The sequence below is a fragment of the Helicoverpa zea genome, chromosome 11 (assembly GCF_022581195.2).
Source record: "Helicoverpa zea isolate HzStark_Cry1AcR chromosome 11, ilHelZeax1.1, whole genome shotgun sequence".
Classification (NCBI taxonomy): domain Eukaryota; kingdom Metazoa; phylum Arthropoda; class Insecta; order Lepidoptera; family Noctuidae; genus Helicoverpa; species Helicoverpa zea.
This window is the reverse complement of record NC_061462.1, coordinates 1,594,577-1,621,153: the sequence shown is the minus strand read 5'-3', so window position 1 is coordinate 1,621,153 and position 26,577 is coordinate 1,594,577. Positions and strand designations below refer to the sequence as shown.

Genomic DNA, 26,577 nt, shown 5'->3' with positions numbered 1-26,577 from the left:
CCCGTGATTGAGGAGGCTAGGATTGAGGCGGGATTGAGCCGGGATTTGCCCCGGGAATCAAGTCGGCAAGAAAATGTTTTCGTTCTGCATAGTGCACCTGTAAGTTTCCCGGTATTTCTCGGGCTAAGGATTTACAATTGACAGAATTGAAATTGTTTATTATTATCCTCTTTGCGTGTCGTCTTTGTTATTTTGTTGGACTGCTATTGGTTTTCTGGAGAGTTTGTATGTTGAATTCTCTTTATAGGAATTTAGGTTTTATTAGTTTTAAGTACCTAAACCTGTATTAGTATTTAAACCGCTATGTTCATTAGGGCGCACTTCGCAAACCATCAGTCCTATTTGAAAAAATATTTTGGTGTTAGAAACCCCACTGGTCGAGGAAAGCTATGCTACTATTTATCTGGAATGAGTTCCCACTGTTTGCAATCGGAACCGCTGACCAGTAGCCAGTCTAAAATATTAATTTTCATAATTCCGCCGTCATATCCAATCATACCAACTTCTCTACATTCATATACGTATTCCCAGAACCCTTCATCATCAATACACATCCTCTTCGATAGCGATCAAATGAAAAGAGTGCCTTTCACTATGAACATCAATTTACTCTTGGCACAGCTACCAGGCTTTGAACACGGACAAATACCACAAAATCCTCAAGGCTTAGAACTAACGTACTATGGAGTATTGCAGTTGGCGTAATATCTGATGCTTATCTTCGTAAAGACGAAGGAGCAATAGATATGAATCGGTTTTTAGTTACAATATCTTTCGATGTTATGTACCTAATGTCAATTTCTTGGTTGGTGTCTACATTATGAGGAATGTATGAGAATACTATCGAAAGAAAAATTTGAAATTGAAATCCTTATAGTTTCGCCACGTCAGCTCGTCCGCGCATAATTTCAGTGCTCTAGTGCTAACGCTTGAATTTTGATACAAATATGTACATATCAATCGTATATCTTTGTACCTGTACCTATCAATCGTATGCCGGCCGGCCATTGTTTAGATTCGAACTGAAGTTGCTTGCTTTAGGTCGATAGGTGGCGCTAGAGATGCGCAGTTTGAATATAGAATTGAGTCTTGCAGTTGGTGTTCGGTGTTTTGTATCATGAAGTAGTATAGGGAGGAGAAGGTTGGGAGGAAGGAATTATCCTAAAACCTGTTCATCCCCCTTTCACGTAAAGTGAGGAATGTTTTTTTTTCGTTCCAGCCCTAAGTGTGATAATTGAATATATTGGTTGGCCGGTTTCTTGAGATCTACATATATTTATTATGAATATGAAAAAAACCTATTTGTTTGTTACTTTTTCGCTCTAAAATGGCTGAATAGCTAATGGCTAAACAATCTCAATTCTTATAACCTAAAAAATAAACATTGCGTTATATCTCTTCAAGAATTTGTACTTTGGTATCTAAGAAATAACACGGAATTTAACATTCAAACCTAGAACGTGCACCTCATCTGCATAAGAACACAAGAACATCCAAAACTGCATACAAATAAAACAAACCAACTCTTAGATAAACGTAGGCGTAACAAGGAAAATTTTAAGATGCACCAACCACCAACAGTCACTGTTATTCGTCTAGTCTGCGTCATGGAGAACAAAATGACTAGCGGAGATGTCATATTGCTAAATCTCTTCAGAAAGTAGCGGGCTAAAATGAGATCGTTTGAGGTCTAGGAACGTTACTAGCTTCTCACTTACATGCCTTCATTAGAACTCGCCCATTTATTTTAAATCCAATCACCAATTAATCAAGACCAATCTGTCAAAGATATGACAAGGAACACGAACGCCTCGTTAGTTCTAGAATCTGATCGTACCCTACATTACTTGACCTACAAGAAGGCGCCTGACCTACCTGCCCGCATCTCCACTATATTTCCATCCTCCGTACTTACACACACACACAAACACACATATAAGTTAGCAAGCAGAATCTACAATTAACAATGCAAATGAACGAAGTGTGAAGGCTGTTCTGAATTTCATACCGCGAATACATATGGTAATTCAGTTTGAACATGAGAAAAACGTGGTCCCTCAAGCTCGTTAAGCCTCCAAGAAAAGCCTGCGTCTCATTTGTACAAAGTTTTTACTTCGTTAGAAACTGGTGTTTATTGTGATGCAGTAAATTTTGTTATGGGAGAATAAAAATAATGCAAACTGGTTGAAATATATTTGGGTGCTACATCAGCTTCATATGCATGATTGTCTGTTAAAATAATACACCCTCTTCTTTGGATTATCCCTTGGATTTTGTTCCACATTGTACATTGTATTATCTCATTATTTTTATAAATGACATTTTTTATGCAAAGACACAGCAATGGACCATGTTATATCGAAACGCGTCTCAGGACTGCAGCTCAGAAAATCACCTTACTATATAAAATTATAGCTGAAAAAAGTTATAAACAAGCGATCAAACTATAAAACACACATAAAATAAATTCAAAAAAACAGTCCACGACAGTTTTCAATAAAAATAAATACGGTAAATATTTTATTTGTTCAATATTTATTACAATTGCTTGTCGGCCATTGCAAATGTGTTGCGTTTGTTGAAAAAATGATATCCGTAATATGGGGATTTTGCTTTTTTGTTTGTTTCGTGCATAAAACTGAGCCAGTTCGGATTTTTGATAATCTGATACCACCGCCAAGTATTTCGTTTGCAAGATTCCAGCCAGTGGGTAAGATTTTATAGTTTGATTACTTTCTTTCAAAAGTTCAAATCATATCTTTAGTGAGGCAGTCGGACCAAAGGATAGTTACATCATATCATCAGCCAAGCCTTTTTCCCAAGTATTTTTGGGTCGGCTTCTAGTCAAACCGGATGCCATGAGTACCAGTGACATGTCACAGCAATGAGCAATGAGCGATTGCCCTCCTCAACCTTATTACCCAATAACCCTCAGTAAGGCTGGTTGATTAAAACTTCTGGAGTTTTTTTTGTCGACTCCTTCAATGAATTGAGCAGCACTATTACCAGTACCTTACACTTATCCATGATTCCTTTACAGTGGTATCCAAAACATGTATGCTAATACCACAATCGGGACCTTGTCGCAGTAAGATCAGTATGTGGTATTACGATCCTTCATCCAATAACTGCTCAACCTTCGATTGGGGGGGCTGCCAGGGGAATGGTAATAGGTTCAACGAGTTTGAAGAATGCTGGGACACTTGTATGAGTAAGCCTGGAAGTAAGTACTCGTCAGCACATCCATTTTGCTTATCATAGGCCCATGGAGAACAAAATGACTAGTGGAGGCGCCATATACGGCGAATAATCTCCTAAGAAAGCAGAGCGCCAAAATTTGGGTGTGCGGGGACCGGGAAATGTTACTGTTCTTGCCCTTATACGCATTTTTGGACCTGACCATTTTTCGTAATACCAAATACTGTTGATAGATGTCTCACAGAACCCGAACACCTCATTAATTCACTTGTAACTGATGGTAATACCCACCGTAAGTATTTGGCCTACAAGAAAGAGCCTGACCTACCTTCATTATGGCATCTCATCTTTCCTTAATCCGTGCATAGGCCTCTTACAAATTACGCAAACAAAGTCTAAGTCTAGTCTCTAGACCTGTCTTCTCATCTCATTTATGGACATGATTTCCTTTTATGTGGATGCGGCTAGTAGTTCCTTAAGAACTTGAGTCGAATCCCAGAGAACAGCTAGTTACACTTTATACTGTAACTAGAACTCTTGGTAAAGATGAATGTTCCCTAAAACACTTCAAGTAATTTCAACCTCGCTTATTTTAGAGTACCGTCCAAGGTACTGCGGTCTGACTTTTGACTACGGGTTCTGTTTCGGGGCAGTAGAAAGATATTACTTCGACTCTAAGTGGAAAGTCTGCAAGAGTACCATCTACTCCGGCTGTGGGGGGAACAAAAATAACTTCTACAGTAAAGAACAGGTCTGTATGCTGTAAATATAAACACGCTAATGTAAGGAACTTCTGGTCAGATCTGAAAAAATATTTCGGTGTTATAATGTCTATTTATCGATGAAGACTGTCTATGATGTCTATGACTTCAAATGAATAAGCTATATTTTAGGTAAATTTCTTCAAAAGTTACATTTATTGTGAGAAGTTAAAAAATTTCATGAAGAAGTGGCGCAGCAAAGTCCCCAGGACTTTTAAAAACCAAAAAATATAGGAAGTGGTGAAGGGCGGGCGTTTTTGAAATATGCCTCATGTAATCTTGAAGTTCCAAATACACCTACCTATATTTTACACCCTTTTTATGTATAAATACTTTTTCCTGTGTAAAATTCAAAAACAAACACAGACTCACAAACTTTCACCTACATAATATTGGCGACTATTGCAGTGTGACCAAATATGCCGCTTCGGTAATGCAGCACTCACCAGGGCCCCAGTAATAGGTGGGGAAGCCGGAGGTACCAGGAAGGTGCTGATCATTAACCCTTACAATACGACTCCTCGTTCAGGGGCAGCTCAGTCCCAAGCGCCGAAGAAGAATGATACCGCTGGGGCACCATAAGCTTACAGTTTTAGCTATGTAAGGTTAGGTTTTATAGGTGAAATTGTTAAGTGGATTAAATATTTTAATGAAAATCAAAGGTGTATGATTTTTTAGGTTTAGTTTCAAGTAACTTAATCGGCTATCTAGCTGTTTTTCTGTCACCAGGCTGTATCTCCATTAAACGTGCTAATAAGACAGTAAAAAAATAACAGATGATATATATCTGTTGCCGCTATAACAACATAATAATAGGATATGGTTTGTATATGAAATTTATTGATTTCTCAGGCTATGGGATTTAAGTTGCCATTTGCTCCTCAGTTTTGGCCAATTAGTCTTCAAAAAAAATTAATATGTATGTAGGTATGTTTCATACTAGTTTTCTGATTTGTTTGCACCTACCAACGCTTTCTCTCCGCCACCCAAAGGTAGACTGGTAGAGAACGCCTAAGGCGTTATGTCCGCCATTGTACTGTATGTGCAAGAAGTATTTAAAGAAATAATAATAAAGCAGATTGTAATAACTTCATATTTATTTATCTCAATCATAAAAATATAACAAAATCAATCACCAATTTTATGAATAAATAACATAGATTATAATACACCTACCAACAATTTGGTATACCCGTTATAAGAACCTACAATGTATTGTCCAGCTTGCTTACGTCAGCAATTGATCGAATTAAAAAAAACAGGTAACTTTAAAGACTTCTTTTTTTGAAATATTTGTTTTGAGCACAGCACACTACAAACTAAATTATCGGTTTATATTTGACCTATTGTCGACAGTTTATTTTAAAGGTAATCAATGCGGGACTGCGGCCCAGGTTCATCAAAGGCCTACGACGGACACGACGGTTTTTAGTCAGAAAGAGTCTGACACTCCCTCATAGCTGCTAACCCTTAGTGGGAGGGGTCATTTGATGATTTTTGACGACGTTAAAAAAATGGTAATCAATGCAACTAAACTTTTTAGTCGGCCAGATGCGGCCGGATACCTGACCATTGTAATGTGCGCACTAACTTTCATCTCCATACCTATTTTATGACTCCGATCAAACTATCGGCTGACAAAAAGTTTGCAGTGTGCTCTTATCCTTAACAATATCATATTGTTACTGTAGCTGTCATAAAAATGTGGCTTCTATCTACAAAGTCATCGCCGACTTTCAAAGACTTATCGGCAATACTCTTCAAAATCAAGAATTTGTAATAGCCTTAGTCACCTAATTATCACATAGCATTTCTAACAACTCCAGAGAAACTTTTATACACTTCTTCAGACCTGAAACAAAAGATATAATATTAGTAAGAAAATAATCAGTAAATTAAAATGTGATCGCTCTCTGCCAACCGCTTTCTCTATGTTGTCATCATAAATCATAGAGTGATGGCTATGTAAAGTAGTTTTCTTTGAAAATAAAAATAGCTTCTATGTCTTGTAAGTGTTTTAGTAGTTATTTTAAGTGTTGGTAACTTTTATAGATAGTTTTTACTTTGATGACCAAAAATTAAGACGGTTATCGTGTGTGTTTACCTAGCTTCTAAGGCACAAAACTGTACATACAGGTTCTAGCTTGTGCTAGAATATGTTTTTAATAATATCTACATATGTATTTAAAAATTATGAATGCCAAAGTAACTCTGCCTGTATATCGGGATTTCATGGCAAAACTAATGAACTAGAGTGAAGTTTACCTATATCACTTGGCTTAAGATGCACTAGTACCTATATCATTGGGTACTAAACTCAACTTTTGATCACTTCACCATCTAGTCTGTAAATCGATTAAGAGCAAACACAATCAATCCTCCAATAATTACAAGCACTACTAAAAACTTTCCTCCAAAGCAACTCCTTTAAAATTGAAAAATAAATAAAAAAATAGCTTACATTCCGTTACTGCAAGACTTCATGAGATTGAACACATAGTTGGGGCATACATCAGGATCCATCAGGCGCGCATTGAACAGCGTGCCTTGGCAGAAACAGTATAATATCTCCGGCAACGGTATGTTGGATGGCAGCACTTTCTTCTCGTATAAAATGGTTGAATACAGCTGGAAATATTTCAAGTTTTATTGGAATTGGAGTTCTTTCACAAAAAAGAGAGCTATATATTATTACCTACTACCGATTCCTGAGCTCATAACGTACAATTTTTTTATTGACAAAAAAAAACATTCTATTTTTAAAACATAAAAATAATAACCAGACAGTTTTTGAAATGAGAATGCCATTTGATGAACAATAAAACTTTCTATTTTGTAACACCGGATTGGTCGATTTTAATTTAAAAATAGAAATTAGCAAATTGTTAAGCTGTCTGTTATTGAAATATTTATGAATGATCTCTGATCTCGAAATACGAATTGACAATTTTTTTAATATTATTATTAAATTATTGATGTTCCAACTTGATTCTAATTTCAAATTAATTTGTTCTTACCTTAAATGCAGCAGTGAGCGATGCGATAGACAACCCTAAGCTCGGGTTGAATAAGAACGATATTCCGGCGGCATATCCAGCGGGGAGCGCGTACAATGCCGAGTCGACACCTTGCTTACGACACAAGTAGCATACCACAGCCTGCATTGGAAAGCAAAAAGTTTGTATTAATAAGAATGTTGTGCAAGTATGAAAATAACAGAATAGTGTGTACATGGGCGAAGTTAAATAGACTATACTAAGTGGCAATAATATCTTTTTTATATAGTAATTCAGGGCACAAAGAGTAATCTCAGAAAAAACTGAAGCTTTAAAATTGTTTAGCTTCGAGAAAAGGATTCCTTCTTTGTCCGTGACTTAGCTGGGGCACTACCATGCCCCCGGATAATAAATAATGTAAAGATTTAATAATACGTCTCGTAAAATATGACTTAGTTTACTATAGCCAGAATTACGAACAAAACTCTGCTCTTTACCAAATACCTATTTGACGAGATTCTAAGTGGAAGAGTCTGATAGAATTTAATAAAATTAATGAATAATTAATTAAAATGCACTAAAAACACAAAACCAAACGAGTCGTACTCTGTAAATACCGATATAACTGCCGAAGAACAGCGCCAGCTTGAAGTGTTTGCCTCTGATCGAGGATATGGCCTTGACTGGAGACTTGATCTTCGGTAAAATGACCCTCGCTAGTGATATGCCGAGACCTACGCCGAAGTAGGTGGCGAAGCCCTGGAAAGGTGACGAAATAAGGATTATTTGTTGTTTCATATGGTGATGATTTAGGTGAAAACAAATTTCATTTTCAGGTTTCGCTAGTTTTTTTTTTAACTTGTATACCTAAAGGGAAAAAAGTACCTACTGGGAATACCTGTGTTCTAAAAAATATATAAATTATTATGAATCAAATATGGCTCCCATAATCTCTGGACAGAACTGTAAGAACGTATGTTGAGTGATGAACGTATAGATGAAGACTTTTCGGTCTTCTGTGACGGCGCATAGAAAAAAGCATTACTCATTTAAACACCGATGTTTTAGGCGCTATTTTGGCGATTGAAAATAGTCTTCATCTAAACTCTCCTTCAGACTCGGAAGGCTGTGTTAAGAGTGCTTACCTTTGTCACATATTTTTCACATCTTCCTTCATGTGGACAAACTTTCTTGCTATCTTCAGTTTTTCTTCTAACCTTTTCTGGAGTGAAAAACCTGAAAATTTAAATACCAGGCATGTTAGCCTATAATTTTGGGATTCGTTCATATTTCAGTCATATTTTTAGTTTATTGCAAAACTTCATCTCCTGGATTTTTGTCGATAATAAATAAAAAAGGCTACAGATATTTTTTAATTTGTTATGCAGAAAAATACTTTGAAGTTTTTTATTAAAGCATCGGTACACAAATTAGTATTGGAATTTACTTTGAACCTTTTTGTTGCTGACTTCCAAAAGAAAACTTAAGCTACACTGAAACTTAATAATTGATTTCCAGAATATTAAAATGTTGATATTCCGTATTTTATTTTTTCAAGGTAGTTATTTAATGGTGAAGAAAACTTCGTGCATTTTTTATGTGATGAATCTATTCTCGCAACGCGTATTTATTTGGTGCTCTTAAAAGTTTTTTTTCCACTTGTCGAAATTTTTGACTAACGGCCAGTTTCTTCATCAAAAGTTAAAGTTAAAGTAATGCCAAAAGGAAAAGTAACGGTCAAATACGTTTTTTCAAGGCTAAAGTGACAGCAAAACTAATAGAAAAATTGAATTTGACCGTTACTTTTACTTTAGACATTACTTTGACTTTTACTTTGGCTTTAACTTTTGATGAAAAAACTGGCTGTAATATAACTGTAACCAGCTTTTTGTTCGGGCCCATAAATCGGCATGTAAAAATATGGTACGACGCACATAACAACGATGAATTATTTTGCCAATAAAAACTTTGATTTAATCAATTCACGTTTTTTTTTTTTTTTAAATACGGGCCTTCTGTCAGCCGACTGTTTAGTCTGCAGTGTGTTAGTACCCTTAATAAAACACAATAATATTTACCTACTTCTAGAAGTCTATCTACTTAGTTTACAGTACAAAGGTTGGGTTTTATATTTGTAGTCAACAATACAGAGTGCATGAGCGATAATACAGTTACAATGAACTGTGACAGATAGTGGAGTTAAATCATTCTGCATTAATTAATATCAGTGCATTCATTGTTATTTTACTTTTGTACAATATTGTCATTAATTTGTTTATAGTCAAAGTTTATTTATATTTGAAGTTAAATTATTATTTATGTTATGTTGTAATTGTAAAAAAATGGTTTATAGAAGTACTGTTAAACATGCATTATTTTTTTAATTTATCAAATAAAATTATTTTACGCTTAGTGCATCTCGATAGATGGCGCTTTTTTACCAGTTTCTTGAGGAAACTGAATTATGGCATTTGAGCATGATTGTGTTATAGTGAACATGGCTTTCAATCTAAACCATGGGTATGTAAGACCAGATACTAGCAATTTTTTTTGGACACAAAATCTACCAAGAAAGTCGTGTAGTTTCCTTACCAGAACAAAGGCGTCCTCTCTTTCTTGTCTCCTTCGAGCCTCATGAGGTAGAACAGCAAGGAGCTGCCTAACATGAACATCAGCGTCTGCTGTGCCTTCGTCACTGACAGATATCCAGCTCTCTGCAGAACTTTGAGGTAGTACTCGATCACCTGGAACATTTAGTTGAACATTTAAAAGATGGGTAAATATTTTATGGTAAAAAATATCCGTTTTTCGCGGCCATCTTTTACCTACATGCTTGATAAGGTCAACAGTAGGTAAGAGTATGGTACTCAAAAAACTAAATTTGAAGACCAGGATTCCGTCACTGTTTATTTGTGAAGTCTGACTGAGTTTGGAAGGTGATAAAGAACCTGCGAGGTTACAAACTTTTTCATAACACTGAACTTGCAGTGGTCCTAGTTATGAAGGTGAAGGTCCTATGAAGATATGGGATAGTTTTAAAAAATGCCTTCAAGAAAACAAAACCAGTACAAAGAGCAAGGTTCAATAATAAACATGTGTATTCCTTATATGCCAAGGACATGTGACATGTATATGTAAGGCATCTTCCGAACTTCTGACGCTTTTACATACATGACTTGATGTTTGTTCAAGCGTAAATAAGAGCATAGCGATCGAGAAAATAAAATATTTTATCCTTGAGAAATTTTCGTGTCCATTCATAATATTTCCTCATGTATTCTTGGCATTTAGTTTTGGATCCCTTCGTGTGTGACTTGTGTGATACTCTTTGACAATGTTATGTATGTCTAAATTTAGAGCCACTTGATCCAAAATTGGGATCACACTGGTAAATTTTTGGACACTTTTTGCGTAAGTGTATTTTTATCTAAACTCAATAGTTATACATATGTATTATATTAATTTAAATCATTAACGATACAGAAAGGTCTATGTTATAACATTTAGATGCATTTCGTTTTATTTAAATTCTATGAATTTGGAGCTCAAAGCCGCATTTACTATTTACGCTTTTATTATGCGTCTGAGAGTCTTTCAATGACAAAAATGTATTTTTTTTTTCAAAATGGATCATTTCTCTTAACACTTTCCTTATTTAATTTCTTCTACCAAAAAAACATAACACAAAAACTTACTAAGTTACAAAACAGGTTGATGACCAACCCTCTCCTGCTGGGCGGCTCCAAGTAAATAAAGAGTCCGTTCAGCGTGAATGGTATGAACAGGTACGTGGAAGAATTGAACTTATCACCCATCATTTTTCTGCAAATAATATGAAGAAAAACAGTTAGAAGCAGTTTACAATGGAATTAAAACTAAATGAGCTTGCTTGTCGTGGCACGTGTGCACGACAAGCGGGAAGAACCTGGAAAGAACCTCTTAGCTCAGGCCAGTTTGTACATATTTTCCAATTATATCTGACTGATTAAAGGTTAATGAAAACATCGAGTAAAGCTCAAGGAAACCTGAACTAATTTGTTATGTCTGAAATGACTAACCCGCATTGAGCAAGCGTAATTAACGTTCCTTAATTTTAACGTAGCGTAATTAATCCTACTCTGTGAGAGAGGAGGCCTAGCCCAGCAGTGGGCCAATAAAAAAGCTGATGATGAGCTGGTTCATTGTTTCCATTTACATTGAAATAAATGATAGAAGATTTAACCTACTTGCACATACCTTACCTAATTAAACAACTAATGTTTGGTGCTGTGGCTGTGACTAGTTGTCCCAACAGAGTGGACCTCACGTAGTATTCTCCCATCTTCATCCACTGGTCTTTCCTCAACATTTTCTTACCACGCATCAGGATTTGTGCCTGAAAAAATACACTTTTTTTAGAATTGATGTAAACAATTTTTACATAACTGGTTTAATTATGAACCAATTTTTTCATAGTTGGAATTATGTATCGGCTAAATTTAATTAAAATCGCGATAACCCAGCTATTTTATGCATTTTGATTACCTGTTGACTGCATAACTGACGTCTTAAGCCCGGTTACCTGGGCTACCCCAAGTAACGGCCTTTCCCAGTATTCTATATAGACTGTTTGTCAGAGTATCTGCCTTCTGACTAACCCTAATAACTGGCAAAATACCCGAGTACTTACAAGATAAATAATGGAGTAAAACTTAGCACTGCCAATGAGTGCATGTTTGTACAAATGCGGAGCAGCCCAGAAGCAGCTCTGGTTCCAGGGATGTATGATGACATTGCACGACACGTCGCGACACGCCGTGTCAAACAGCTGTTTGCTCACCGCCACCATTTTAGATTATTTCTTCAAATCTTCATGGATGTTGGTGCTGGAGTAGGAAAAATAATGTGTAGGTAAATAAAAAGTATACTGTAAACCTGTTAGACGGTTTCCTTCACTGTTGAACTAATTATGAAGACAGATTAAAATCAAGAAAAATAATTTAGGCTAGGAATGCAGTCAGTAAACACACTTTGGGCTAAAGCCTGTCGGTTTGAAAGAGTTACCGCGGCCCTGGCATACAAAGGGGAAAGGAAGGAACGAAACTGGGTTTAGTCAGTAGAAGTCTCACATTTGCCGTGGATGCATCGGGAGGAGTCATCAGATGGTTTTCTACCTCAATAAAAGAAAATCATTATGTTATGAGCAACTAATCCTCACTAAACACAGTCCAGATTAAGAATTATTCTGCACATGGGAACCCAATATAATTATAATTTATACATATCGTTATGTCGTATAACAGTTATGGGTCGTACAAATTTAGGTAATACCTAAAATTGAGAATTTCATGAACAACCACTACAGAGGTCACAATGTAAGATTTAATTAACCAATTAAAGTTACAAGCCAACAAACTTAATATTCTGCGTGAACTAAATGATCTGCGGAGTCATAACAAGACCTATAAAATTTCATGTAGTACTCAACTGGGACTCAAATCTGTGACCTTTGTTTCATATTACTCAATACTCAATATACTCAATACTCAATACGTTTATTGCACTCCATATGTTTTAAAGGTGTTACATAATAATATAGTACAGTATGGACCCTGTAGGGCACGGCAACGTAGAAGAGAGGAGGACGCTAATTTTATTTAGATTATGTATCACAGATTTTTTATTACTAGTTATAAGTAGTTGTTTTATTCAACTTATTTTGTAATGCTATTAGTATTATTTATGAAAATGTTTATAAATGTACTTATATATTCTATGTAGGTTTATATATTTATATATTAAACATTTATTTTAATAATTTTGTTCGTTATATATGTGTATTGTAATAGGTGATTTAATCATTAATATTATATATGTCGTACATATATTTAATTTTTAATTACAGTATTTATTTTAAATCTTTATCATTAATATATTCTTTAATATTATAATATGCTTTATTTATGAGTATTTGTTTTAATTTATTAGTAAATTTTATATTTCTGGGTTCTTCCTTTAGGGCTTCTGGTAGCTTATTATATATTTTTATAGACATTACATACGGACTATTGGAATGTAGGCTCATATTAGAAGTAGGTAACATTAGTCGGTTTTTATGTCTTATTGATCTGTTTGCATTACAAGTAGCAGTAGGTACTCGCACACTACAAATTACTTTTAGTCGGCCGATAGTTGGTTTGGGCTCATTAATCAGTATGAAGATGAATGGAAATACACGCGTAAAGGGCTTATTATATTTGACTAAATTCAGTCGTCTAAATGATTCAGTCACTAAATTCAGTCAAATGTAATCGCATTTAGGAAGGTAGGTTTCATTAAATCATTTAGAAACCTAATTAGACAAACCTAATTAGACGACTGAATTTAGTCAAATGTAATAAGCACTTAACAACGATCAGGTATTGAAGGCGCGGCTCCACCGCGGTGCACGGAGAGGCTAGGCACGTGTATTAAGCTTCGCTTTGTAAGAAAATGTATGTGGTTGTGTCCACTGCAACCCACGGAGAGGCTACGCATGAATTGACGTCATTGATACACGCGTGGCTTGCTCGAATAGGCGGTTACATAGCTCAACGCTGTCAACGTGGGTCTACGTTTCCACTGGAGTACACGAATAAGACCCACGACTATGTACAGCTCGGTTATCGCAGAGCAGTTTTCAGTCATTCACGTTGTGGAACGGACGCGTTTCGTGTTTCTCGTATACATATATCGTATCGAGATACTCATAGAATGGCATTGGTACTGACTTTGCTAGACAGTTCTTCTGACGATGAATCCGAAAGTGAGATTGATGATCATTGACACACGCATAGCTTGCTCGAATAAGCGGTTACGTAGCTCAACGCTGTCAGCGTGGGTCTACCCGTGCGCCGTGCCACGCTATACATAGTCGTGGGTCATATTCGTGTACTTCAGTGGAAACGTAGACCCACGTTGTCAAACAAATGAATACACGCAGCTCAAATGCGCCGCGTGTCCGTGCACAGCGTGCACTGCGGTGGAGCCGCGCCTTTATTCGGTATCAAACCGACTAAAAACTTTGAAGTCGGCCGACAGTTGACCCGATAGTTGACAAAACTTTTTTTTATATAAAATCTCTCTGAAAATCGGTCTGATACCGGCTAAATACCCGATCTTTGTAATGTGCGTACTGCCATTCATTTTCATACTGATTTATGAGCATAAACAAAATGTTTGCAGTGTGCGAGTACTCTAAGTTAACCTCTACACCCGTCGGTCAAGAACGTGAACTTGTGGTTATAATGTGGCTTAGAATACACTTAAGTAATATTACAGTTGTACGCTGAGAATTGTTAAACAATTTTGCTTTACTGAAATAACATGTTATTCGAACTACGATTTACGTCAAATTATATTGAGAGCACACTGGAGACTAAACTGTCGACAGAAAGTTGACACGATGGTTTGATTTAGGGCACGCCACCATCGTGGCGGTAAGTCCCCTCTTTGAGGAGTGGCTCGGGAGGAGTCATGGCGCCCTCACGTACCACATGACGCAGGTCCTCACCGGACACAGTTGTTTCGGGAGGTACCTGCACCGAATCGGTCGTGAGGAGGCGCCCGGGTATCACCATTGTGCGGACAGCCCCGAGGACACGGTGGACCACACAGTCCAGGTGTGCCCCGCATGGGAAGGGCACCGCCGGGTCCTCGTCGAGGCTTTGGGCGGCGGCGACCTCTCACGTCCGGCCCTGGTTCAGGCCATGGTCCGGGACGAGAGGGAATGGGATGCCGTCGCCTCCTTCTGCGAAGCGGTCATGCTCGAGAAGGAGGAGGCGGAACGCCAGAGAGTTCGCACCTCTCATCCCGGCCGCCGCGCTGGACCAGGTAGACACCATGGGCGCCGGGTGTCGCGTGATGATTCCCGGCCACCGTAGGCATGAGTCTGTGGGCGGTGAGTTCGGGTGGCTCATCGTCCCTCTGTCTGCTTAGACGACAGACCCGTGTCGACGGCGCGCGTTGTTCCACGCGCTCCTCAAAGAGATGTCAGTAACCCCAGCGGGGCCCAGCAGGGCCAAGGCCTGCCGGGGCTGCGGGTTGTTCGAAAGAGATACCGCGGCCCTGGTACATAAAACGCCTATGACGGAACACGACGGTTTTTAGTCAGTAAGAGTCTGACACTCCCTCACCGCTGCTAACCCACAACGGGAGGGGTCATATGATGATTTTTGACGTCGGAAAAAAAAATGGTTTGATTTCAGCGGAGCCCAGTAGGGCCAAGGCCTGCCGGGGCTGCGGGTTGTTCGAAAGAGATACCGCGGGCCTGGTACATAAAAGGCCCACGACGGAACACGACGGTTTTAGTCAGTAAGAGTCTGACACTCCCTCCCGCTGTGGGTTAGCAGCGGTGTATTTTTGACGTCGTTAAAAAACAAAGTGGTTTGATTTCAGGTAATTTTGGAGGTAATCGTGAATCTAGTCAAACCTTTTTGTAGTCCGATACCAGTCAGATACTTGATCGCTGTAATTTGTTCCCTACCATTCATCTCCAAAATATCAAAATCAAAAATCGTTTATTCACACTTGGCTGCGAAACAGCACTTTTTGAACGTCAGGACTTTACAAAAGACAGCAACCAAAACACCCACCCTTTACCACTTCTTATGTGTTTTTGCTGGGAAGAAGAAGTGGCGCAACAAACTTCTCGTTTGAGTGTAGGCTTGGTATTTTTCACAAGTCAACTCATAAATCTGGTAAATCAACGGAATAAAAGAACTTAATTATAAAGAAAAAACATAGCCGTTAAATGTTCCAACCATCTTAATTAATATAACTTCATAAAGAAACAGGAAATTCTTAACTTAAACCAATAACAAAACAAAGGTTTACCTTGAAACGTATTTCGTAAAAGATGATAAAAGGTGAATGACCTGAGTCAAATTGTGAATTTGTTTATTTAACTCGAAGTACATTTTTTTATTTAAAATAGGCTTTTAAAAGACTATGAAAAAGTTATACAATGTAAATGAAGCTAATATGATGTATTGATAAATTGTAGACAAACAATTTTTATGCTGTTGCATTTTGTTCATGTTAATAGGTATCCTATGTATCCTTTAATAAGCGTAGACTAAACACACTTCATCAATACAAACAAAAGACAGTCTATAGCCTAATAGCCAGTGATTTGTTTTCTATTCTAGTAAAGATATATTCTCAAAATAATATGTCTTGTAAATTATACCTCCTTCTACGATTCTGTCTTAACAGTTTAAAACGTCATTTGCATCATACATTAGTGCAAGTGACGCACTTCCATTCAGTTGCATTGTGTCACTAAAGATGCTCATTACAATTTACGTCACATGAGTGGCTACCATCATTTTGTTACTAAGTGGACTTCACTTACAAGGAAGAACTAGTGACTGAGTAAGCAAGGATTGTAAGGTAAGACTGGTTATTAGACTTCTGATCACCCATGGATGGTCTGTACCGACTGCCAAACAATGTCAAAACATCAGCTAGCACAATGGAAATACGGAGGAATTCGTTATGGAATTGATAGTCATCCATCCACTCCATTGCTTAACTTTGATGATCAATTGATCCGTTTGGCTGGTACTTAGACACGAGCCCCTCTTACACCGGCTTCCCACGGTGCGTGTTATCGCAGACGCACGCCGACGGACGCCGACCAGCACGGACGACGCACCATGGGAATGGCCTCGTCTGTGGTCGTCTGCCAACGTCTGCAGCGGTGCGCCGGTATCCGTCGTGAGGCGGTAACTTCAAAGGGTCGGACAGGGGTTTTATGTCATTCGTTAATTTTCTACCGTGATCCCACTGCTATGTGTGACAAAACACAAAATAAATAAAATTAGATATAATATATCTAATTCAAATGTTAATGTAAGTGTATATAGACATATTATTAAGTCGTTAAACGACTTTTGTTGTATGCTGATATCCACCAGCGCCGTGGTTTCTTTTTACTTTTACTACTCGTAGATCGCATAATTTGGTAATTGTTAATTAATATCACAGCCGCTGCTGCAGCGGCGACACGTTCTCTTTCACTTTGTGTTTTGAAATGAAGTTATCAAAAGATCTGCACAGACCGACACCGACCGACACGCACCGTTGGAAGAGCCCTGTCCGTGTGCGTTGCCGTCCGTAGACGTTGGCTGTGCGTGATGATCCGCAGAATCGCGCACCGTGGGAACCAGGCTTTATAGTTATATAGTACAAGACCTTAATAAGGAAGTCGTGGTGGCCTAGTAGGTAAAGAACCAACCTCTCGAGTATGAGGGTGTGGGTTCGATTCCATTTCCGGCAAGTACCAATGCAACGTTTCTAAGTTTGTATGTACTTTCTAAATATATTTTGGACACCAATGGCTGATAAAATGGTGAAAGAAAACATCTTGAGGAAATCACCAACCCGCATTGAGCAAGCGTGGTGATTAATGCTCAATCCTTTCCGTATGAGAGGAGGTCGGTGCCCAGCTGTGGGATGATAAAAAGGCTGTAACAGTAACAGCAGTAAGACCTTAATATGTATTATCGAACCCAATAGAAAAACGAAATCTTGTATAAAGAAATTGTTGATATTTTCACCCAAGGGTGCGCAGTTAGTATATCAATATTTTAATAAAAACATTTTACTAGATTAATGTGTTGTAATAACAAATTTTATGGCCGACCAAATTGTTGTGCTGACTTAATGACATGCATTAAAGATATACAAGTACATTTACCCCGAATTTTGACACCTAAATAACATTGACTGTTGATGTATTTATTTACATTAAATACATATAAAAATATATGTAACTTATAAAGTTATAACTATTAGGGCATAAATTAATGGGCTTCGAAACTCGAATAAAACTATTATAAAAATCCTTACAAGGTAACAGCCAGTTGGTTTTCAGACGTGCTGGTTACTTGTAACGATAGCCAAAGATGTGAGGAGTTCCCAAGGGACGCCGGTAAAACCGTGGAAAAACTGTTTGTGACTGAAGTATGTTCAAAACATTGCTTAACTTTTCGGTAGGCCCGTAGAGATATTACATAGCCACGAGCCATACACATATCACTTTTAAACAGTCCACGACATAACATTGCAATACAGTGCACCGTTGCATATGCAAGCGTTTGTCAATTTCCTGCAGTTTACTACATAAGGTTACTTACGTACTAAACTGCATTTTTTAAGGATAATAGCATCTTTTGTAATTCTCATGCAATAAACGTTGGCAATCTGTTAATGTTTCTAGTAATGTTCTTTTCACTCGTATAACGCAATTATTTTGATTTCAGTTGTTACCTAGGTTTCTACATTTCAAATGAATTTAATGAGCTTGCTTTTAATTTAACTATCAATAGTTCAGACGGTTTTTTTTCACTTGCCATTCTTAACAATATTACATACACGAGTATATAATGTATTTTTTTTATTTCTGTCACCTTTCAGAGTTTGACCTTGGCAAAAGTCACTTTTTAAAAAAATTGTAAAAGAGCACGAACCACTTTGTTTAACAAGACCATTTAAGAATTCTATTTCCAAATCTGACCACAGTTGACATTAATTTAACAGCAACTCTAGTTAATATATCAATCAGTTTTTATTAGGCCACTCACATACTGACGACTTTGATTCGACCGTGCGCGTTTTCATTTGTTTTTATTGTCATAGCTGTGTTGTGTTGCGCATTCTATAATTAAAATGATTTGTTGTATGGGACAAACTGTAGGAATCGTTTTTTTTTTTTCGAAGGTAAAGTACAAAATCTAATTGACAAATATCGTAGTTATAGTTCGGCCATTCAGAGAATGCGTTCCTGACACGTCGCGATTGAACTGACGACGTAACTTTGCAATGGCGTTGCAGTTACGATAAAAATATTTTTGCTGGTTGTTTACCGTTTTAACAATTGAGGAGCATTAAAACAACATTATTATATCAATAATCAATGAATGTTATTATAGTTCGGCCATTCAGAGAATGCGTTCCTGACACGTCGCGATTGAACTGACGACGTAACTTTGCAATGGCGTTGCAGTTACGATAAAAATATTTTTGCTGGTTGTTTACCGTTTTAACAATTGAGGAGCATTAAAACAACATTATTATATCAATAATCAATGAATGTAGTTACGTCGTCAGTTCAATCGCGACGTGTCAGGAACGCATTCTCTGAATGGCCGAACTTTACGTCGTCAGTTCAATCGCGACGTGTCAGGAACGCATTCTCTGAATGGCCGAACTATAGTAAATGTATGACACATGACATTATTTAAATTAATTATAGTTCGGCCATTCAGAGAATGCGTTCCTGACACGTCGCGATTGAACTGACGACGTAACTACATTCATTGATTATTGATATAATAATGTTGTTTTAATGCTCCTCAATTGTTAAAACGGTAAACAACCAGCAAAAATATTTTTATCGTAACTGCAACGCCATTGCAAAGTTACGTCGTCAGTTCAATCGCGACGTGTCAGGAACGCATTCTCTGAATGGCCGAACTATAGTAATTTATGTAAATTACGAAACAAGGACCTTTGTTGAAGTTTTTCTTGGGTGTAAATTAAAATAAACTTTGAACACACATAACATAGTTATGGATGATGTAGGAAAATTCACATTAATACTTGTCACATTTCAAAACCCACACAGATTAGTTACGCAAGAGACTAGGTACTTAACCTCTGGGTCACAACGATACTTGCCCTTTGTTTGTATGTATATTTCTCAAAGTTGATGGCGTCTCAGAACTACTCAAGAAACAACAAGTACACCACCTCCATCCTCCGTTGATACCTAAAAATTGATCACGTAATGGCCCTACCTACCATTAAGTTTAACACCAACTGTAACAACATACAGACAGGTACTCAAACAAGAAGATTGTTTCTTCTAAAATTCATTATCTGCCTACCTTATTCCCAACTATGTTGTTCTTCTAAAAGTGGAGACATACACACATTTAAGAGGCTCCATGTGGCACACTGGTATGTATACCTACTCAGCTGCACCTACCCAGTTAGACTTTAAGCCGATCCCAACATAGTTTGGAAAAGGTGAGTCTAGATGAGATATTTTTAGATTTTCAATCGCATTGTGTGGAACATTCCTTATTGACAATATCAGTGCGCCTACGTATCAATCAGGGCCAATTACGTAGACTGTGTATTCGTTTGCTCTATATTTCTTCATCTTCACGTACGTAGGAATTCAGACTAGGTTGAAACATATAATTGTTTAAGAATTTGTTCTATGTCTGGTATATTTTTAAGTTTTAATTTTTTACAAAAATGGATTTGACTAAAATAATTGGCAGATGACAGATGTCTCTTTCAAATCAAACCAAAGTAAAATTGACACAAAAAAAAAAACAAAAAATCTCTATTTATTTTCTGAAAACATGAAAATAAAAAAGAATATCGATATAATTTTTCATGACAAAAAAAATTGCTATAGGTATTGCGTTACCTTATAACAGTTCGTGATTATTATTTTTCATACAAATGACATTTTTTTCATATTTTTACTTCCAATAATTTACCTTCAGGACAAACCATATGCCAAAAAAAATGGAAGCATATAAAAATCAGTATCATACTCTTCAACGTTTAAACTATGCCGACTACAGAGGTGCTAATTACCAAGTTTCGAAATCTAACAATAGATCGATTCATTAACTATTTGGCTCAGAACTGCTACTACTGGTAAGGGTACTTATACACTGCAGTGTAATTGTACTATTGGCAACAGATACTTGAAATGAAGAACCAAATACGAACGGAATTATGAATGAATGGATTGCCGTTTTAGTCATTAAAAAAAAAGTTGTGCTATTTGATTCTAGTCCTTCACGAATAACCTCTAGACTAATTGTATAGATATAGCCAATTAATGTAAAAATGGTACGATGGGGCTGACATATTTATGACAAAATAAATTTATAATAAAAAAAGTACGAAAGAAATTGTAACAAGAAAGTTTTAAATAGTAATATTTTTTTTTATTTCGTATAGAAAAACACAGTTTAAAGGTGTAGAGAATTTGAGTTTTCATATGCAATTTTATTTAATACTTCAATTTTATTGTACACACCTATTACCATTTAAATAGAAATGGACTATGAATCTGAGAACTCGTAAATCGTGCCTCAGCAACACAAAACTCATCTAATTAAACAATGTTGACATCGCCTTTATCTTAAGTCCGTCATTAGAACTCGTCTTAGTTCGAATTTGCTCTAAGCCTTAGATTACCTCGCCTTACGCGCCTATGTTCAGCCACCCTTACAAGAACTAATTACAACCGTATACCAATTAGGATAAGGTTGATTATTGCATTGCATGAAAGTGGTACGAGGTCGAATGGGTCATGGTTTAAAGTGATTCCGTGATGTCATAAGTCAATATTTACGCTTGTTGAACCATATTTTATGAGTTGATACAGAATTGTTATAATTGAAATTGTCATGTTGCATTCTGACAGATGAAATTTAAGGTACACTTAAAAGTAAAAAACCTACTAGTAGTGGTTAAAAAAGGACCAATTTAGTTAACAGCTATGCCTTAATTTTATCATAAAATAATTAATTCATAAACAAAAATATTGTAAATGCATGCTCTGATGGATGTGAGTAAAATATTGCTTAATTAATTCATTAAATCGTGAGAATTTATTCAAATCAAACAATGGTACAAGACCAGTTTTATCATAACAAAATTAAAGAACACTCTGAAAACAATATGTTTGCAAACGGTAAATCTTCACATATGGATTTTAACCGATAAAAAAAAGGGAGGAAGCAAAAATGCGGACTTGAAACAATGCATGTATTGACAAACGACCGTTTCGTCCGTAAAATAACATTGTTTTTCATCTTCCAGTTGTTTTTTGAATTCAATATTTATTGTAAAAAATAGTAGTGTTTTGTTTTGAAAGTAAGTGACGAGGTAAACAACTGATCTGTTTATACGAACTTGAAGATGGTTGACTTTTAATTTGTGTATAAGTAAAGTTCCCGTGTATAGTCATAAAATAGAGAAGATAGGTGGACCTGTCTTGAATTATTAATACATCTCATCCTCCGAGCCTTTTTCCCAAACTATGTTGGGGTCGGCTTCCAGTCTAACCGGATTCAGCTGAGTATCAGTGCTTTACAAGAAGCGACTGCCTATCTGACCTCCTCAACCCAGTTACCCGGGCAACCCGATACCCCTTGGTTAGACTGGTGTCAGACTTACTGGCTTCTGACTACCCGTAACGACTGCCAAGGATGTTCAATGACATCCGGGACCTACAGTTTAACGTGCCATCCGAAACACAGTCATTGGTGTCTAAGATATACTTAGAAAGTACATACAAACTTAAAAAAGTTGCATTGGTACTTGCCTGACCTGGGATCGAACCCGCGCCCTCATACTCGAGAGATTGGTTCTTTGCCCACTAGGCCACCACGACTTTACCACTAGGCCACCACGACTTTACCACTAGGCCACCACGACTTAAGTTAATTATTAATACATATAAGTATAAAATAATATGTAATGTTAGTTGTTTTTTTGTTATAAAACTTGACTTGAGGCTCCGCGCTTTTGGTTAGTTACACAATTTAAAAAAAAATGGTTAATTACAACAATCATCGTCTTAGGTTCTTAGTTGATCGTAAGACTATGTAAATATTTATCTGTATAAATAGTAGTTGGTCCTATATACGTGAATGTAACAATAACATGTGTCATACAGGATATAATAGGTAAAAGAAGTAGTATTGTCATATCGGTCATATCACATTGGTACTTAAGTTACATGATTTTTGGAGTGGGTGTGAGTCAGACAAGTAAGTACCTCTATGACTCAATTTGGAGTTATTTTGATAACAATACAGTTCACTGCCTAAACGCAAATTGATCCATAAAGTGATAAAAAGTCGCTGTGTCATCAGATTATTAAGAATTTTTTCAACACTAGTTTATGTAACACGTTAGTTTTTTCCCACCCCCGGACCATATAAGTAGCGTATATGTTATTTTCATGTATAAAGCCATAAACTTAAATGGCAAGTTTCATCAAAATCGGGATCGGAATAAGGACGACTTAAAAAATATCATCATAATTATAAAAGTTTTTTTTTCAACTGATTAGGTATTTATTTACATAGATATTTACAAAGTTAAATTAAGTACACAAATTATTGTATTTCCTTCATAGTCAGAAGGGTTTCATAAAATTAATCTAAATCACGTTTGAGTTATAAAAATTAGGTGATGACCGATTAATGTAATAAATTATATTAGTATCTTATCAATAACGCAATGGTATTGTTAAATATCAAACCTTATATTTGGATTAAAGGACATACATCATTTTGATTGCCTAAATAGATTCAATTTATTAACGAGATTTCATTTATGTATAACAAAATAACATAATATAAATAATATAACATAGGTAAGCATAATAATTGAATATTCATACCGTGCCACTTCACCAAGTTTTTCATCGTTTTACGGAGCTACTAATCTTAAAGATCATGATCTCTACTCAATTATGACCATAACTTCCCAACTCTATAAAAAATAATTATCTTAGTAACAATAGCGGTATTTTACATAAACATGTACCTATTTTTATCTACCTATGATACTAGTGGTTTCCCCCCAGTTTTACTCACGTGATGGGGTAACATCTTCCCGTAGCCAGATAAAATACAGCCTATACTCAACATAATAGGATAACGTTGCTTCTCAACAGTGAAGAAAAATTCAAATCTGTTCTGTAAATAAATAAAAAATAAATAAAATAATTATTTCATCCACTTACGTATAAAAACAGAACAATTTTTGGAATTACCCTTTAAGCAAATTTTTGCTTGTGATAGGTAGTTCCGCATTTCAAGATTACAGTAACTGTAAGTACATACATAAATGTGAAAAGTAGTGCCGAAAATATTTGGATAAATAATCCAAGACAAAGTATAAATCAAGAAAAAACAAAGTAAAGTTTAGTTTTAGATTTCGCTCTGGGTGTGTGTGTGCGGGGATGTGTAAGTGTGTTTGTGAGTTAATGTGTGTGTGTGTTTGTGTGTGTATGTGTGTGTGTGTGTATGTGCACTGTGTATGTTTGGGTCGATGTGCGTTTTCAACAATGTAACTGTATGTAAAATTAACTCAATTTCTTGGTAACTTTTGTATAGCAGCCATTTAGTGAGTGTTTTTTTGCAGTCGTGGTAAGTCATTGAGTATATGTTATTTTCTTGATTAATAATATTGTATATGTGTGAGGATTGTTCTGTAGTTTCGTACCCTAAGTACAATTAAACAAAACATGAAATTCCTTTATTATTTAAGATATATATATTATAGACAGATAATGCTTCTTATAACAATAGCGTTATGTTATATAAACATCTATTATTTTAAACATGATTGTTTCCACTTTGCGGGTCGTGACTCTCAGTGACATAAGAACGTTGATTGCTATGCACTATTGTTTATTACTATGCACTTAAGGTCCAAGTTCACTAACAACATAAACGTCAGTTTTACCACAACAGTGTTTGTTTTGAAATTTATAGTAAACAGTATATTATGCTGTCGGTGTGTGTTTTACATCTAAGGTAAAAGATATCTGGGTTCACCAGGACTAAGGCCTGCCGGGTCTATAGGATTGTTCGTGCGAGTTACCGCGGCCCTGGTACATAAAGGGCTTAAGAAGGAACCTGATGAGTTTTAGTCAGTAGGCGTCTGACACTCCTTCTCGCTGCTAACCCACAGTGGGAGGGGTCATTTCATGATTTCCCATAAAAAAGGTTAAAATTATCTTATGTATTTCTCTAAATCTTTCAAAAGAACTTATCCTCCTATGGAAAGTTCAGATTCCTTCTTAAAGTAGATAGGTAACACAAAAACATGTTAATCGAGATAATTTTAATCCCCACTTATCTCATACGCACTTCTCATCAATTAAGCGATAAAAACTTCAATTAGCATGTTATTTAATTGGACGGATTTTTCAGTCTTAATACCTTGGACATAGATTAAACTGATTTTAAAAAATAAACAATTCCGACATCGTTTCAAGACTGTCTTATGATGTCCATTTCAACTAATATTGGGAATATCATTATTTTTGCCTGATTGACAAATAGTGTCCTTTTCAGTCAATACGAAAATATAAAAAGTTTTCTCAGGAGATTTTCAAGATAGGTGATGAATAAGTAAATGTCATTAAATAAATGTTACAAAAGTACTTGAAGGCAATGGCAGAACATAACATTACAAATCGAAAAAATCACATTATCTATTTATAAATTCAAAGTACCGAATAAGCTGATTAAAATGATAAGTTTCACGTCATTACAAAATGATATTGTGTTCAGGAATTATAAATTATAATATACACATATATTCTAAAGATTACGTGTGGTACCTATCTATATTAAGATGGTATTTATAAGTATTAAAATAAAAAAATAATATTCCAATATAAGCAGTTTAACAGATATTTAATTTGGCATGTACAAAATACACGCAAGACTGATAAATCATCAGATATTTATTAATAGACTTATAGAAATAATGTGTGTTCAGTGACCTTAGGTTCAAGGAGGCTATTCAGACATTATCTCTGAAAGTCTTGGAAAACTGTCTCTAAAACTCTAGAATAATTATTTTATACACTTCATGTGATTTTTCAAACACTTATATTTAAAAGCGGTTGACAAGAAAAGACGAAATTAATTTTTTCTTAACTATCCCGGACTGTATTTATGAAGCACTGACACAGGCATAAATCAAAAAAAAAAAAAAAAAACTTACCAAACATTCAAAAAAAGAACATCCAATTAAAAAAAAAAACAACACTGTCATCCATGCACGTCAAAACACAACGGTTCACTCGGATTCAAATATCGAACGAAGATTGTAAATAATACGGATTTAATTGAACAGTCGCGATCGCCCTTTGATCGGGAGACGGCGCGCGCGCAGTGCGTGCGTTCGCTTTGTTGTACTGACAACTACAGGCCAAAGTATTGTTGAGTACCTATAGTGATACGGTACTAATTTGTTTCGCGGATTTTCTTGGTTATGATACCTTAGTTGAATTTTTTTTTTTTCGAAAATTCTACAATGCAATTAATAATTGATTACATAACAGCACTGTGCAATATAGAGGTATTGAATGGCAAGTATAAATATTTGGGTGTACAGCAATGAAGGAGTTTGAAATGGATAAAATCTTATTAATAAATAGCACTTTGTTTCATGAAAAAAAAATCGCAAAAGACAGACAGTCAGATATTTAATTGCGTTAATATTAATAATATAATTTTGTAGGAAAGTGAATCATTGTGTTAAAAGCTAATAAATGGATCAATGAGTATTGGTAAATATTTCAGATGTCATGATGATCGAGCCAGTTGCTACCTGACTGCACCAAAAAGAAGGTTTTGCTTTTTTATATAAATTATGATATCTGCCGGTTGTTTAATATTTATGTTTTTACAGAATCATACAAAAAAAATCGATTGATCATTATTTGAATGCCTTCTATTAATTTTAAGTTTCTACCTGTTCTTAGTGTATAGAATAGTTTTATAACGTAAATAAGTATATTATTTGGATTATAA

At 36.0% G+C, this 26,577-nt stretch overlaps 2 protein-coding genes across 2 annotated transcripts; one reads left to right on the top strand and one right to left on the bottom strand.

Moving 5' to 3' along the window:
* The first annotated feature begins 2,891 nt into the window (after positions 1–2,891).
* LOC124634667 (kunitz-type serine protease inhibitor bitisilin-3-like) lies at positions 2,892–4,541 on the top strand. The gene is made up of 4 exons (XM_047170329.1): positions 2,892–2,934; positions 3,041–3,223; positions 3,795–3,949; positions 4,368–4,541. Exons 1-4 carry the CDS (start codon positions 2,892–2,894, stop codon positions 4,539–4,541), a joined length of 555 nt encoding a protein of 184 aa, XP_047026285.1.
* Positions 4,542–5,038: 497 nt separating this feature from the next.
* LOC124634593 (transmembrane protein 135-like) lies at positions 5,039–25,976 on the bottom strand. Its single transcript, XM_047170218.1, has 10 exons — positions 25,766–25,976; positions 11,625–11,815; positions 11,197–11,330; positions 10,651–10,777; positions 9,548–9,699; positions 8,101–8,191; positions 7,562–7,714; positions 6,977–7,117; positions 6,421–6,587; positions 5,039–5,811 (listed from the first exon to the last, which is right to left on the bottom strand). Exons 2-10 carry the CDS (start codon positions 11,781–11,783, stop codon positions 5,760–5,762), a joined length of 1,176 nt encoding a protein of 391 aa, XP_047026174.1. The 5' UTR covers positions 11,784–11,815; positions 25,766–25,976; the 3' UTR covers positions 5,039–5,759.
* Between the last annotated feature and the right edge of the window lie 601 nt (positions 25,977–26,577).